Source organism: Acanthochromis polyacanthus, chromosome 18, assembly GCF_021347895.1.
Source record: "Acanthochromis polyacanthus isolate Apoly-LR-REF ecotype Palm Island chromosome 18, KAUST_Apoly_ChrSc, whole genome shotgun sequence".
Taxonomy (NCBI): domain Eukaryota; kingdom Metazoa; phylum Chordata; class Actinopteri; family Pomacentridae; genus Acanthochromis; species Acanthochromis polyacanthus.
In genome coordinates, this window is record NC_067130.1 from 20,363,648 (window position 1) to 20,378,380 (window position 14,733).

Consider the following 14,733-nt stretch of genomic DNA (forward strand, 5'->3'; position numbering starts at 1 on the left):
TTCAGTAAAGAAAAGTTGTGTTCAGAAATTCTTTACTGAATCGTCGGTTTAAATAAGCAACGCTATCGTATAGTAATGAATGACAAAATGAACCTAATCCAAGGAATGTGGTGGAGTAAAAAGTTATTGGAAATAGAAACATTTAAAAAAGTCTCACTATTTTGCAGTTGTAACGCTCATTTGAGGTTTTGGACTTTTTTTTGAATAGTTAATGAATGCTGTAGGAGAAAGAAACATCTCTTCTGAATTAGTCTGAATGTAAATGGAAAACTTATCAATGTTTTCCACTTGTAGACTGAGTTTTTGGCAGTCCTGTTTTGTTTTCATCTGTCTTGTAATGCCACTACTTATTTACTTAATCTCTCAGATGTCAGCGCTTGTTTCTCACTTGATGAGTCAAGAAACCCTGGAGTGAGCAAAAGAGCCACATTGAATGGATTTTCCCTAAAAATGCATCACACATTTTTACATAGAAGTCAGTCCACAGATTGTTACAAGCGACTGAGACCGTCACCTTGACAAGTTCTGATTTGTTCGCACGTTTTCATGTTGTGATGAAGCATGATGTGATTCTTTTTTCTGTGTTTTAACAACGGGGTGCCACCTGTCTTCCTGACTGTGTGTTTGGGACTAATTTCAGTGGCGCATGAATCTAAATTTGGCGTTCTAGTGAGTATTTGGGGCAGCAGGACAGTGTATGTGAAGTTGAGTCAAAACAAACTACAGAGGCATATCACCAGTGCAACAGCAGAGCTCAGTGATGTGTTTTTAATAACTAAAACTACAACTGTTTCATAACCATAGCCAGCACATGGATCCACTGTTATATAAATGGGTTTTATTGAAGAAAAGTCACTACATTCACATTTTTGCTCCACCAAGGAACACAACAGAGTTATGTGATGATCGGTGTACGTCTGTCTGTCTGTTAGCAACATTACTCAAAAACAGATGAATGGATTTACATGAAATTGTCAGAGAAGGTCAGAAATGACACAAGGACCAAGTGATTAGATTTTGACAGTGACGCGGGTTATAGTCTGGATTCACAGATTTGCGAAAAATTTCTGTATCATTGCGAGACAGCGGCACAGCATCACTGTAACTATGACTACAAGTGAACACTACATCAGCTGCCTGCTGATGATCACATGATTTTGATCCTACAAATTGACTGCTGGGACTCATCGGAACTTACCTGTCGGAAATCATGCAAAGAACAATTGATTAAATTGTGGGAGTCTTTCCGAATCCCATCTATTCCCACTGCCCACTACATAATTGGGTCACACGATTCGGTATCTGTACATAACGTACACACGCCTGTGCTCAGCACAAGGTCATTTTGTTTGTGGGTACATCTATATTAAATGACCACACTCTATGTTGCCTTGATTTTTGATTATCAGTAACTCAGAAACAAATGCATTTATACAAAAAAAATGCTGCATTTCTGACAATACCATATGTACTGGTGGATATGGAACAGACTTGGCAGAGTACTGTGCTCTGAGTGCTTTTCTACTTCTGAATGTGCTGCCGTTCTGCAGTCAATTCAAGTGTTTTTAAAAGACTCCCTGCTCATGAATGCAATTATAATTCAATAATAGGATCATTTTCAATTCAGAGAAATGGAACTTTATGGTCGCACTGTGATGGATTGTGTCTCTCTAACACCTCCGGAGTCTCCGCAGGTTGATTTTCACGCTCTAGTAGCATGATATTCAACCAGCAGCTGTGTGGAAGGCAGGAAATCAATTTTAAGAACTTGTGTTATGCTTCCAAAACTGGGGCTGCACTAACCCAACACACAGACAGTATGTGGGCTAAAACATGTGAAACCAAAGCTCCTCTGTGCTTCATCAGAAATCACTACTTTAGCTCTTCATTAAGAGCACAGTGATCTGTATAATCATGCTAATCAGCGGCTCATATTCTGAGGAGCTCTCCTAGAAATGAAAGGTTAAACCCCTCTAAGCCCACCTGTGCTTTACTGCCTCTCCGGCTGCTGCTGAGCTCAGTGCTGCTCATTAAAATGGGGTCACCTCCAACTTTCTGCTGGTTTCTGTCTTGGCTGATTGTCGCCTGCTTTCGTCTTACAAGCACCTCTTTTCTTCTATCTGTCGACTGTCCTCCACGGTCTCTTTCATAAGGATGTGAACAAATAGCCAAAAAGATAATGTGCTCTGGGCACAATAAGAACACCATCCAAGTATTTTCAATAATACTGCTCACCCCTCCACCGACCTGAAGCTGACACAGCCTTCACAAAATACCTCTCAGATTCAAAAACCAACATTGAAACACATGAACTGCAATCATCAAAGCTCATTCCACACAGCTGTATCAAGATAAATCTGTCTCATAAAAAATCCTTTTCACGGGATTGCTTCATACTTTCATTGTAAGATCCATAACTGGCAAAGACAAATTCTAGTATTGTTCAATATAACCTCATATTCTGAGATGAAACTTATAACTTTGAAACATTTGACGATAGAAGAGCTGAAATTATAAATGTTGTGACAACTGCATGCACAAAATGCAAGAGAACTTTTCAGATTTTTTAATGACATGAATCTTAACTTGCTTTTTTCATGAAACATGCACAAACAGCCATTTTTAAGTTCATGCACAGCCAGTGAGCTGTATTTCCTCATTTTAAGGATTTCGTTTTTGAGGTTTTTTCCAGGTTCTCCAGCTTCCTCCCACAGTCCAAAAACATGCTGAGGTTAACTGGTAACTCTAAATTGTCTATAGGTGTGAATGTGAGTGTGATTGTTTGTCTCTATGGCTACGTTCAGACTGCAGGGCTTAATACTCAATTCCAATTTGTTTTTGTGAAATCCGATTTTTTTTTGCAAGTTCCTTCACATTTCCAATTAAATGTGACTTGTATGTGATCTCCTGTGTGAACCTCACACAACCCAAAAGGTTCCCGCATGCGCAGAAGAGGACACAACAACGACATGGGCAGAGAGCATGTTCAGTGTTTACGGAAGTAAACATGGACGCTAACAGAATATTTATAACTTCATTGTTTTAAGGAGAAGGTCAAGAAGAAAGAGAGCCAGGATTTTGGCCCTGGTGTTTTGTGGGGCAGTGGCAGCAACGTCTGTCCAGAGAACTGTGTGGGTGCGGAGTTGCAGCCAGGAGTGGTGGGATAGTGATGTGAGAGGCTTCACAGATGCGGACTTCACTGAGAATTTTCGAATGATAAGGGCAACCTTTACGTACATATGTGAGTGCCTCTTTTTAACACGATCACAGCAAGACATACATCTTCAGCAGCCCGAAGACGTGTTTTGCTTGAACGCAATTTGTTGTGTACCAATGATGTATAGGTCGGATAAATGTGACCTGGCCATTCAGACTGAGGTCGCATGGCAAAAGATCCGATACCTATCGGAATTAGGACCACATATCCAAGTGGCCTGGGTCGCATTTGAAAAAATCGGATCTGTGTTGTTCAGACTGTCGTGAAAAGATCAGATACAGGTCGCATAGGGCCAAAAAAAATCGGATTTGGGTCACTTTAGCCTGCAGTGTGAACGTAGCCTATATGTAGCCCTGTGACAGACTGGTGACCTGTCCAGGGTGTCCCCGACCTTCACCCTAAGTCAGCTGGGATAGACTCCAGCCCTGCATGACCCTAAAGAGGATTAAGCGGTGTATAGATAATGGATGGATGGTTCTTTAAACAAATTTTAACTAAGTAAACTATGTTTTTTAGCAGGTGTGATCCACTTCAAGTGGTGAAATTATAGCCTTGCTACAGGTCACAGTTACAGCGTAGCACCAGTAGTAGGCTGAAGTTAATATTTTCATCGGAACCTCCTCCTATTACAGAAACAAGCTACAATTTTCATGAAACATCAGTCAGTTTGGTCCAACAGCGTTCTGTCCTGTATTTACTGCTAAACCTCTCGGACAAAAGGATGGATTTTCACTTCTACCATTAAAGCTTGCATAGCTTCAATTTATTTTAATTTAAATCTTTTGGATAAAATCTAAATTATGTTTAATAATGTGGTTAATCTGAGTGCATGGCGGAAGTATTGCTGTATTTGACAATATCACAAACCAGACACAGTCATGCTATATTTTGACGACTAAATGTAAGGTGTTGGCTGTAATCCTCTGTGGTTTTTTTGTAATATCAATATAGCAGAGCTTGAAGTGTTTCCAGTCACTCACAAATGTGCATTTCATGTTCTGCTTTAAGGGTATTATTTCAAGTTTTGTCTGAGAAAAGGCTTCAGTGATGAGAACGTTCTCCTCTGGGAAACTTTCCCAACAGAGCTCGCCTACAAATGTCCCATAGCTCCATTTTTTCTTCCTAAAATAAGTGTTGAAAAAGGGGAAGTAGTCTTGTTATCAGGGTCATCTTATATGTGGACCAATATGGTATTCTGACAGCAGTGAAATGTGTGAGGCAGCTTCACACCATTTTGGGTATAAATGTGAACATACATACTGTATACAGAACATTCTGTGTACATAAAAACATTTTTGGACGTACTACAAGCGCAGACTGTAGTAGTTTGGTGTTACTACTTCGTATTCTCTGCTGCTTTTCCTTTTCAAGGCTCCCTTCACATCTCTCTTCCCCTCAGCCTTACTTCCCCTCATTCAGTGTCTCTTTCTGATGTTTACTTGGCACAATATTCTCAAAAGTTTGGAGCCTGAGGATCGAGTTGTATAATAAGGCCGGGGTTATTCAACCAGAAGAAACAATCTCCTCTGTCTCCCCCTCAGTTCCATTTTTCTCTCCTCTCACTCACAAGTAATAGGAGAGAAAAAAAGAGGAAGAGGAGGTAGCCGAGTGAAAGAGGACCGGAGGAGAGAAGTTGAAGAGGAGAGGTGATGTGATGAGAGGAGAAAGGCGGATTACAAGATGGATGATCTTTTGAGGAGAGGAGAGAAGAGGAGATCTATATTTTTTTAAATTAAGTGGACATGCCTCATTGATATTTCTACAACAAAAACAATGCCAGTGCGGGTCGATAAAAGAGCTGCATGTTGCTCTCTGGATTCAAACTGCACTTGGCTTTGCCTCCCAGCTGGAGCTCTTGAATCTCTACTCAGCTGTCAAGCTGTCTTTCTAACAGATTATCGCTCTCACCCCGAGAAATTAGACCATGCAGTGATCCAGCCTATCTTCATACACAGCCACAATCTGCGCATTAAAAAACAGTGGCGCACACACGCACACACACGCTAACGCGTAAACACACACAATCACAAGCCTGCTCGGTGACATTACATCTCTGCTGGGGGAGCTCATTAAACACAGACACCGACGGTGAGATGAAACCAGTGATGCAGCGCCTGATACCAAGTGAGTGTGTGCGTGAGCGCTTTAAAGATCGAACGTTTGTAGTCGAGCGTAGGGAAAGACGGTGTGACAGAGATTAACTAGAAGACTGAAGCCTGTTGGGAAATGGTTTCTGAAACGTTGTGTGTGTGTGTGTGTGTACATGTACATGTCTTTCTGTGTTTGTGTAGAGGACGTTTCTCTATTGTGAGCATATTTTGGCCAGTTTTCACAACTTTAACCCCCCGAATTCCAAACAGATTCTGGGTGGTTTTTGTTCCTGTTACATTTTTCCTCACTCTGGGTTCATTTTCACTGCAGTATAAAGTCCTGCACCAACCAAGAGGAAGGAGAGAGAACTCAGAAATGTCTTCTGTGCAGTATGACATTGTTCAAACGTCTCTTAAGTCGCATAGAACAAGCAACTGCCGGTGTGGTTCCAATGAGAGAGCACCATCGTCTGCGGTCAGCAGCAGCTCTAGCAGCCTTCACAGTTCCATTTCCTATGATCCCTTTGATGTCATCAAGCCAACACACTGCAGGTCAACCTCTCTTTCTCTTTCTGTTAATCATCTCTTCAATGATTGTTTTCTCCAGGCAGTGGGGTCTGGTAGCATGACCAAAGTAGCTGAGTTTCCTTGTGATAATGTTAGCCCACAGTGTTTTTTCAACTCCTGTCAGGTCTGGTGACTTGCTACTGGTAACCTGTAATCCAGTACTGCCTGTTTCAGGGTCAGATTGCCGGCGACTGAACAGACACCCCCACCAGTCTCCTGGACATGGGTGAGGAGACTGGCTAGACACCCTGATGGAACTAAAAACAAAATCCATCTTAAGGGCGTTGACTCTGGAGAGTCAACGATGGCCATCCAGTGACTCCACTGATGCAGAAGGACCCAGCCACCTACTGCATTTACTCTTAGCCAAGTTAGTTCATATGAGAATGACATATCACTAAAAAAAGGAAAAAGTAGAATTTTTGTTCTTATTGTTTATTTTACAAAGTGCTAATTTTATGTTTTTAAGCGAGGTTTGAAAAGCTGTTGTTTGACTATTTACATTTTTACAACTGCTGCAAACTTTTTCATGCACATCAATTCTACAGACATGTTTCACTATGCTCGATGTATCCTCTAACAGCTTGCTCCTCTGTATAATGTTACTGAGCCATGCTGCATTCAATTTATTGATTGAGTTTATTTTCCCTCTGTCTTTCTTGTCTCCTCTCTGCTCCTCACAGTTTGGATTTTTAGTTCTACTGAGAATATCACTTTTTTTTCTTTTTTTTTTTTTTACAATGTAGAATGAAGTGACATGATTAAATGTCACACTTTAAAGTTATTTAGTCATTACGCCACCAAGGATGTTATGTGACAATCGGAGTTGGTTTGTCTGTCTGTCTGTTAACATTCCTCACAAATGGATTTGGATGAAATTTTCAAGGAAGGTCAGAAATGACACAAGGATCAAGTGATTAGATTTTGATAGTGATGCTGCTTATAGTCTGGATCCACTGATTTTTTGTTTTAAGATTTCTGTATTGCAAGATAGTGACACGGCGTCACTGTAACTATGAAAACAAGTGAACACCATGTCAGCTGCCTGTCGACGATCACATGATTAAGATCCTACTACAAATCCACCACTGCGGACCACACTTTTATTTTTTAAAGATTTCATCCATTGGAAATCATACAAAGACTGAGCAGCCTTACTGCTCTCTGAGTTCTTTTCTTGTTGTCACTGATGGAACCACATGTCCTTATATGATGTCATGGAACTGTGTAGAAATAGCACAACAATTCTTACACATTTTGTGTGTCATTTCCACGCTTTTCAGCTTTTAGTGTGACCTTTTACAGCACTGAAACCACACGGCAGATGGTTAAGTTTAGGAGGTCATTCATTGCAACTACATGGCATGGCAGGCTGGTACGTCACATGACTGGTTCAAGGACGGAATGTTGACAACGTGAAAATTCAACATTTCTTTCTGTCATTACAATATCTGGTCATGATAACTGATGCAATTTCATAGTGTGTTTTAGGGTTCAGACTGTTTGAGGGTTGAAACTTGCAGCCTGATTTTTTTTCCTTACATTTAGCATATTTTATAAATGATTGCTTAAAGTAAAAGCACCATGGTATGCATTTATCAAGACGTAAATGTATGAACATATGTATTTTATTTGAGGTCTATTTCTCCCTGATTTGTCACAGAAGGCATGTTTGTCTAGGTGCTCTGTGCAGCAGAAGGTGGTAGTGTGCTTTCGTTTGTCCTTTTAGCATTCACACTGTATCATTGTGTTTGTATTAAAACAGCCAAAATTAGTTATGTTACATCCTCATGTGCAATAATAAATGTTGCACTACTGCGATCTATCAGAGAGTTAGGTAACGTTATCCACACTGGTTTTCCTCACACCACAAACTAATTTCTCGCTGAATTCTCCTCCACCTCGCCTGGTCCTGGCCTCGATGACACCCAGCGGGTTCATAATTAAAAAGCTGTGGTTGGTCATATAAATATGAACATGCATTCTGAAAGTGTTCAGTGTCAAACTACTCTTGGGATCCAAATTTCTTACATCTAGCTTGGATGTTCTCCCTTTTGAGACATTATGAACCAGTTGTGTTTTTTAAGATAAATGAAACCACTCTACATGCTACCGTAGTCTATAGATAGACATGTTTTAATCAAAAATCTAACTTCTGTTTCTGTCTCCTACACAGAATTCGAAGGGATTCGCTAACCTGCAAGTTCCTCTTTCGGGTTATGGTTACAACCAACTGTGCTGGTGTTCTTCTCCACTTCCTGCAAGACTTAAGTCTGCAGAGAATTATCCACTCTGAGACAAACATGGGACGTTTAAACCGTGGTGGTTGAGCTCGGGGTACGTAGCTTCTCCTTACAGCAACAGAAAGATCAGTGTGCATGTTAATTTGTGTCTGTTGGATGAATTACTGAAACACACAGTGGAGACATTCTCAGTGAAGTGAAGAAATTTTCTGGGACAAAGAGTCATGTAAGGCTAGGACAGACTTGAAGATTTTTCGTTGTGGTGACAGTAATAATGTTTTATATATCCAGCAAACATTAAAACTGGCGGGGATTAAAGAAACTTAAAGTTTATTTTCATTATTGTTTAATCTGCAGCTTATCTTCCCAATGAATCCTTTAGCAGTGATGGAATAATTGAGTAATCAGGTACTGGGCTTGCAAGACACAATTTTGAGGTTTTAATACTTTGAGTATTTCAATAAACTTTCACTCTGTTAACATCTTACAGCTTTACAATTTTTACACCCAGTATGTTCAGGAGAGACCATGTATGTTGATTCTGGACTTGGATTTTTTTTGATAGTCTGAAAGAGTACATAACATTTAATAGTCATGTGGTTTCAGTACGATGAACATAATTTATTTAACATAAACTTATTTAACATAAACAAGTCTTTAAATTAGAGCAACCTTCAGTATATAAGAACTGAATCCTGATTTATGGTCTCTCAGAACTATTTCTTAAGACGTGCTGACCAACCACAGAAAACAACAACAAAGTGCGATAAAAACAGACTCGATGAATAAATTATGAAGCGCATGAAGCTCGCAACTTCGTCACTCAAATCTCCAGTGAATAGAAGAAAACGTCAGATCTGTGAGGAGCAATGAGGAGACAGCAACCTTCCTCACACGACTCCATCAAACTGAGATTTCATATTTCCAGCATGCTTTCCACATCATTTTCTATCATTTGATGTACGCTCTTTTAAAGGTTCATGTTGTTCCTCCTGCAGCGGTGTAAAGGGACTGACAGGAGAATTCGATTCCCCAGCTACCACCTCCACACACTCACACTACTGTAGAAATAATATGCATTTACTTTGCAGATTTTCTGAACGTTCATTCAAACAGAAAGCTGGAATGTGGGCTCAGATTATCAGCAGTGACATCAGATTACATGCTGCATTGTTTCCCGATTGTCCCTCTTGTGTGTGAAGCACACTGGACTCCGCTCCTGACTATGAAAAATGCTTCACACAGACACTCAGTATTCACACATACTGAGTGTAAATATACTAAATGACTAGTTTTCCAACCTGAATGACCACAGAGGTCATTTGTCCTTCATTCAGTATTATTTCTATGCTGCAAATTTACAACATTAACAGGTGTACACACAGCAAGTGACCAGCAGCGATGTGGTGAGCAGAGATCTTGAAATGTCATGAAATTTGGAGACTTTTATTAATAACTGGCGAGAAAACTGTTGGAGACCAGACGTGGGCGAATACCAAGTTAAACTAATTTCAACTATATAAGGCCACGAAAGTGAGGCGACTGCCAATGAGAGGGAAGGATGCTGTTGATTGACACCAAACAATTCTGGAAATGGTGAAGGTCATAGAAGTTCATTGTTTACAGTGAGTAGAAGGATAAGATTGTATATTATATATAACTTTAGGAGTATACTCCACCAAGGAGGTGGAACCTTGACAGGGGTATGTGATGATTGACGTTGGTTTATCTGTGTGTTAGCAACATTACTCAAAAACGGAAAAAACAAATTTAGATTAAATTTTTAGGAAAGGTCAGAAATGACAGAAGTAACAAGTGAATAGATTTTGGCAGTGATGTGGCTTATAGTCTGGGTCCACAAATTTTTAAAAATATTTCTGTATCATTTATAGTGTCACCGTCACTATGACAACAGATTGGGACTTATCCATCAGAAATGATACAAGAAATGAGCAGCCGTGGCGGAGTACTGTGCTTTCTGAGTGCTTTTCTAGTTTTCTTTTTCCTTATTTCTTATATTATAAAGCCAGAACAAAATGTTTACATTCCCAGCAGTGTCATGTTTTTACTCAGCATATTTCCTACATTATCAGAGGGCTGTACTACAAGGCAAGTTTAACAGTTCAGGCTTTCTTAGTGTTAGAGTGCTCAACAAAACCAAAAATTCCAAGATGAGATGATGGGTATCATAACTGTAATCAGCTTTCTTTGTTAACCAGGCTTTCAGACAGATGAAATCTTTAAAAAATTTGTGGTCCACAGTGGTCCATTCATAGTGGGACACGGTCATGTGATCGTCAGCAGGCAGGTGATGTAGTGTTTACTTGTGACGCTGTGACGCTACCTCGCAATGATACAGAAATGTTTAACAAATCCGTGGATCTAGACTATAAGTTGCATCACTGCCAAAATCTAATCACTTGGTCCTTGTGTCATTTCTGGCCTTCCCTGAAAATTTCATCCAAATCCATTAGTCCATTTTTGAAAAATGTTGCAAACAGGCAGACAAGCAGATACACCAACGTTGATCATCATGTAACTCCGCTGCGTAAAAAGGAAAATTTCACATTATGTGACTCTTCTGCTGCACAAAACTTACTGATGACAGCCATTTACTTCAGTCAGGAGGAACAGTAGTTATAATGGAGAGCTATGAAGAATATAATCACAACTTCCTGTAAAAAGCGCTGCTACTGTAAATGGTGCAAGAGAGGAATGCTGGTAGAAATCTGTTAATACTGTAAGTAAATGTATTTATTTTCCCACTCTGTGATTTTTTAGTGCTGCTACTTCCCAAATTAAGAGCTGATTAACTATAAATGTCACACATTTAAACATGAAGAAGTACATTTAGATCTAAGGAGATATGGAAAGCATTTTAGGCTTTGAACAAATTCATCTTGTGGTACACCCTCAGCTCACTGGCTTCCAAAATTGTTAGCCTTGTTGGTTTTCAGGTGCTGACAGTAGCTTCCTTGTTCATCCAACGACGTCACAACTTGAACACCAAATACACAAATCACAAGCTTACAAGTTCCATTTGAAGGTCCAGTGTTTTCTCACCCCATCTATCCACCCCCACATCCTCACTAAGCTGGCTGTGTGATGCTAAAATGACAGCATCTCATTTCATCCTTTGTGCTCGTCTTCAGAAAAAAAGGCAAAATTCTTCTCTCCTCCTCTATGACAGTGAACTCAATATCTTCAAGTTGTGGACAAAACCAGACATTTCTTATCTTGGGCTTTGAGAAACACTGATTAGCATTTTTTTTTTATCATTTAACACTTTATGGATTTAACAACTAATCAATCAAAGCAGAAAATAATCAGCAGCGTAACTGATAATATACAAAAATATCACAAAATAATCTGTAGTTGCAGCCCTGCCAAGTTCAAATTTGGCATTCTCCGTACTGAGAAAACAATCATTCGTCAGGCCTTCTGTCCAATAAACACATAAAAAAATGCTCCAAAATAATACCATGGGTTGTTGTTAAAAGCAAAGACAAACAGCCTATTGTGTCACACAGTGTGCAGGACCTTCCAGTCAGCAATGCCACAGCTCAAAAATAATGGCAGAGAATTAATCAGCAGCTGTTTTGCTCAGTATGACTTCATTTTACCTGCGCATCAAGAAATAAAACAAACACATTTGCTGGTTGAAGGGTCATAAATGTGAAGATTTAAGGCTTTTCTTCCCTCCATGTCTCAGTATCTTTCCACTGACGGTCAGATTAAACAAACAACTCAACACATTTCACCCTGTTTCCAGTATTTCCATCACTTCATTCAGAGAGTAAGGCAGGATGTTGATAATACAATAATGACTACATGACCAAGGTCGCTTTGTAATGAGCCACATTTCACCAAACCAATGTGCCTCCACTCTGTCTCCTGCCTGCTCCAAACATCAACTTTCCTCATGCTGTCAGACTGGAGGAATCTCCCTTCGTCTCCCACTCTGCGCGTGGAAAACCATCTAACTGCAGAGCTCTCTGACAGGTGATCTCTCTCTCTCTCTCTCTCTCTCTCTCTCTCTCTCTCTCTCTCTCTCTCTCTCTCTGTGTGTGTGTGTGTGTGTGTGTGTGTGTGTGTGTGTGTGTGTGTGTGTGTGTGTGTGTGTGTGTGTGTGTGTTCCTCTGCATCCACTGCTGCCTGATCCAGGCTCCCACGCACACGAGTGGGCTCCGGTCCACATGGACTCTCTCAGGAAGCGTGTGTGCCAAAACCGGTCGGAGCTGCACGCACAGCAAATAGCCCGCAACAGCGTTTATTTCAAGACTTCAAAGCCTGAGTCTCCCCTCCTCTCCTCTCCTCTCTCCCCCCCATCTCTCCCTCCTACGAGCAGGAGATGTCTCAAACAAGACAGGGATGCCCGGGAAGACCAGTTGTTTTCGCAGCGCTCACAAGTCAAGCTCGCTGCCCACGGAGGATTCACGCACAACAAAACACACCAACAATTCTACCTCCGCTCGACGCGCTGATCCACAGCAGCCCGATCCACAGCGCCGCGGCCAGGGGGGTCCGGAGTCGGCGGTACCCGGCCGAGCAGGCGGCCGGCGGCGGCATGGCGACAGGAGCCGGTCCCGAGGAGAGGATGGATGAGCAGGAGAGGAGGTCCGGAGAGTGAGAGAGAGAGAGAGAGAGAGAGAGAGAGAGAGAGAGAGAGAGAGAGAGAGAGAGAGAGAGAGAGAGAGAGAGAGAGAGAGGCGGTGAGGTGTCGGTCAGGTGGAGCCGGTAAGACGGGAGACGATCCGCATGTCAGAGCAGCGTTCTCCAGACTGCAAGGAATCCTGCTTCTGCCTCCGATCCGTCCTCCTCTCCTCCTCGGACTCTTCTGTCCTCCCTCCCTCTCTCTCTTCTCTCCCTCTCTCTCTCCCTCTCTCGCCGCCCACCCCCTCCGCACACAGCCTGACCTTAATGATAATGAAACTTTTGCAGGCAGAGAGGGAGTATTTGTGTCAGGGTGACAGTCGTGGGCTGCAGGAAGCACAGGACAGCCTTACATAAGAGCCGGGGAGGGGAGGCAGCGCAGATTTACAGGACGGATGGCGGTTTTTTGAGCTCTGGATGCGGGTTAGAGCCGCTGACTTACGAGCTCTCTGGTAATCTGGATAAGTAGCTGTATTTCACTGTGGCAATCTACTGCAATCCAGGGTTTTACTGAACACTGCGGGCTGATAAATGCTGACCACCAGGACAAAGGAGCTCCTCAGATCATTTATATCAGTGGGAACTAAGCGTTAGCAGCAAAATGACCTCTGGGCTTCACCACTGGGGAACTAAATGCTTTTAACCCTTAGATGCTCCAGTGATTGGGCCCTACACTCTTCCATAGTGGGTCAGAAATGACCTGTATAAGAATCAATGTGTTTTTATGTCATTTTGGTTAAGAATAATCATTTGTATTAATGATTGTAATTTTTGTCCACACAAGAATGATTTCATGTTTGAAATATGTCTGTTTTTCACTTTACAAAACATTTTGATGATTGAAAAAGAAGAATATGACACACAACAGCAGCAGAAGAATGTCAACATCCATTTTGTTGACATTCTTTCACTCTTTTCCTCCAAGGTTGAGCACTGCATCACCTCTTGTACGATGTGATCAGTGAAAAAGAGCTTGAGGTAGTCATACAAATATTACAATTTCTTTAAAAGTGTAAAAAAATAACTTAAAAATTTATATGGAATTCACTGTAAGAAATTGTCATGTAGATTAACAGTAAAATAATGGCAGAAGTTTTTAATGAACTCTACAGTATGTTACTGTAATTATACATGCACTGAATTACAGTACATTGCTGTATTTTCTTGATATTACAGCAGACTACTAGCAGCAGGGTTGCCAATAAATGATTGTTTTTCCTAGTGTGCTTACTGTAAATTTAATTACAGTTTATTACTGGTATATTATTATGTAGTGCTGTGTTATGTTGAATTTACAGTATGCTTGTGGCAGGATCTACAATATAGTTTTTTTTATTTTCAAATTAGCGATGGAATTTCACCATAATCCCAAATACAGTACCATGTAGTCATTTTTCTAAAAAGAGTATTACCATTACTAGCAGTATTGATGACAGCCAATCACTATGTGTTAGGATCCTGCTCCAGCTCCTGTCCTTCTTCCCCCTTTTTTGTCCTCCTTTCTACCTTGGTTCCTGATCTGTTTCTGTTTTGATCTCTTTTTGGCTTCCTCGTCTGTCTTCTCTCCCTCATGTCTCTCTCCCTGCTTCACCTGCCTGCACTTTACCTGCTGATTACTGCAGGGAGTGTCAGCTCCTGTAATTTGCTGAACTCAACTCACCTGTTCTCCACCTCACCTCCAGCTATTTAAGCTCTCTGCGTTCAGTTACTCCTCATTGGATCATCAATTCACATCCCTTCAGAGACTGTGCTCACCTATGGACTCCGTTTCCCCCATTTGGACTCTGCTCCTCTCCACCTGGATTCCCTGAGCTTGCTTCCCTGTCTCTTCCGTCTAGTTTTCCCCTGGTTTGTGAGTTCCCTTCTTCAGCTTAGTTCTGTTAATTCAGTTTAGTTTTGTGATCTTCCATTTTGAGTTCATAGTGTTTGTTAGTACACTCAAAAAATTAATTGACCCTAAAAC

General features: G+C 41.1%; 1 protein-coding gene and 1 long non-coding RNA gene across 2 annotated transcripts in view; one reads left to right on the forward strand and one right to left on the reverse strand.

Moving 5' to 3' along the window:
- The window catches only part of LOC110957037 (seizure 6-like protein), a 122,970-nt gene extending 109,871 nt beyond the window's left edge, over positions 1-13,099 (reverse strand). Inside the window, 1 exon segment of the mRNA XM_051938955.1 lies at positions 12,584-13,099. Within this exon segment, the coding sequence (XP_051794915.1) occupies positions 12,584-12,686 (103 nt within the window). The 5' untranslated portion in view covers positions 12,687-13,099.
- LOC127530912 (uncharacterized) lies at positions 4,818-8,583 on the forward strand. The gene is made up of 3 exons (XR_007937680.1): positions 4,818-5,341; positions 5,639-5,859; positions 8,051-8,583. It is a non-coding gene; the product is annotated as an uncharacterized LOC127530912 (long non-coding RNA).
- Positions 13,100-14,733: the final 1,634 nt, after the last annotated feature.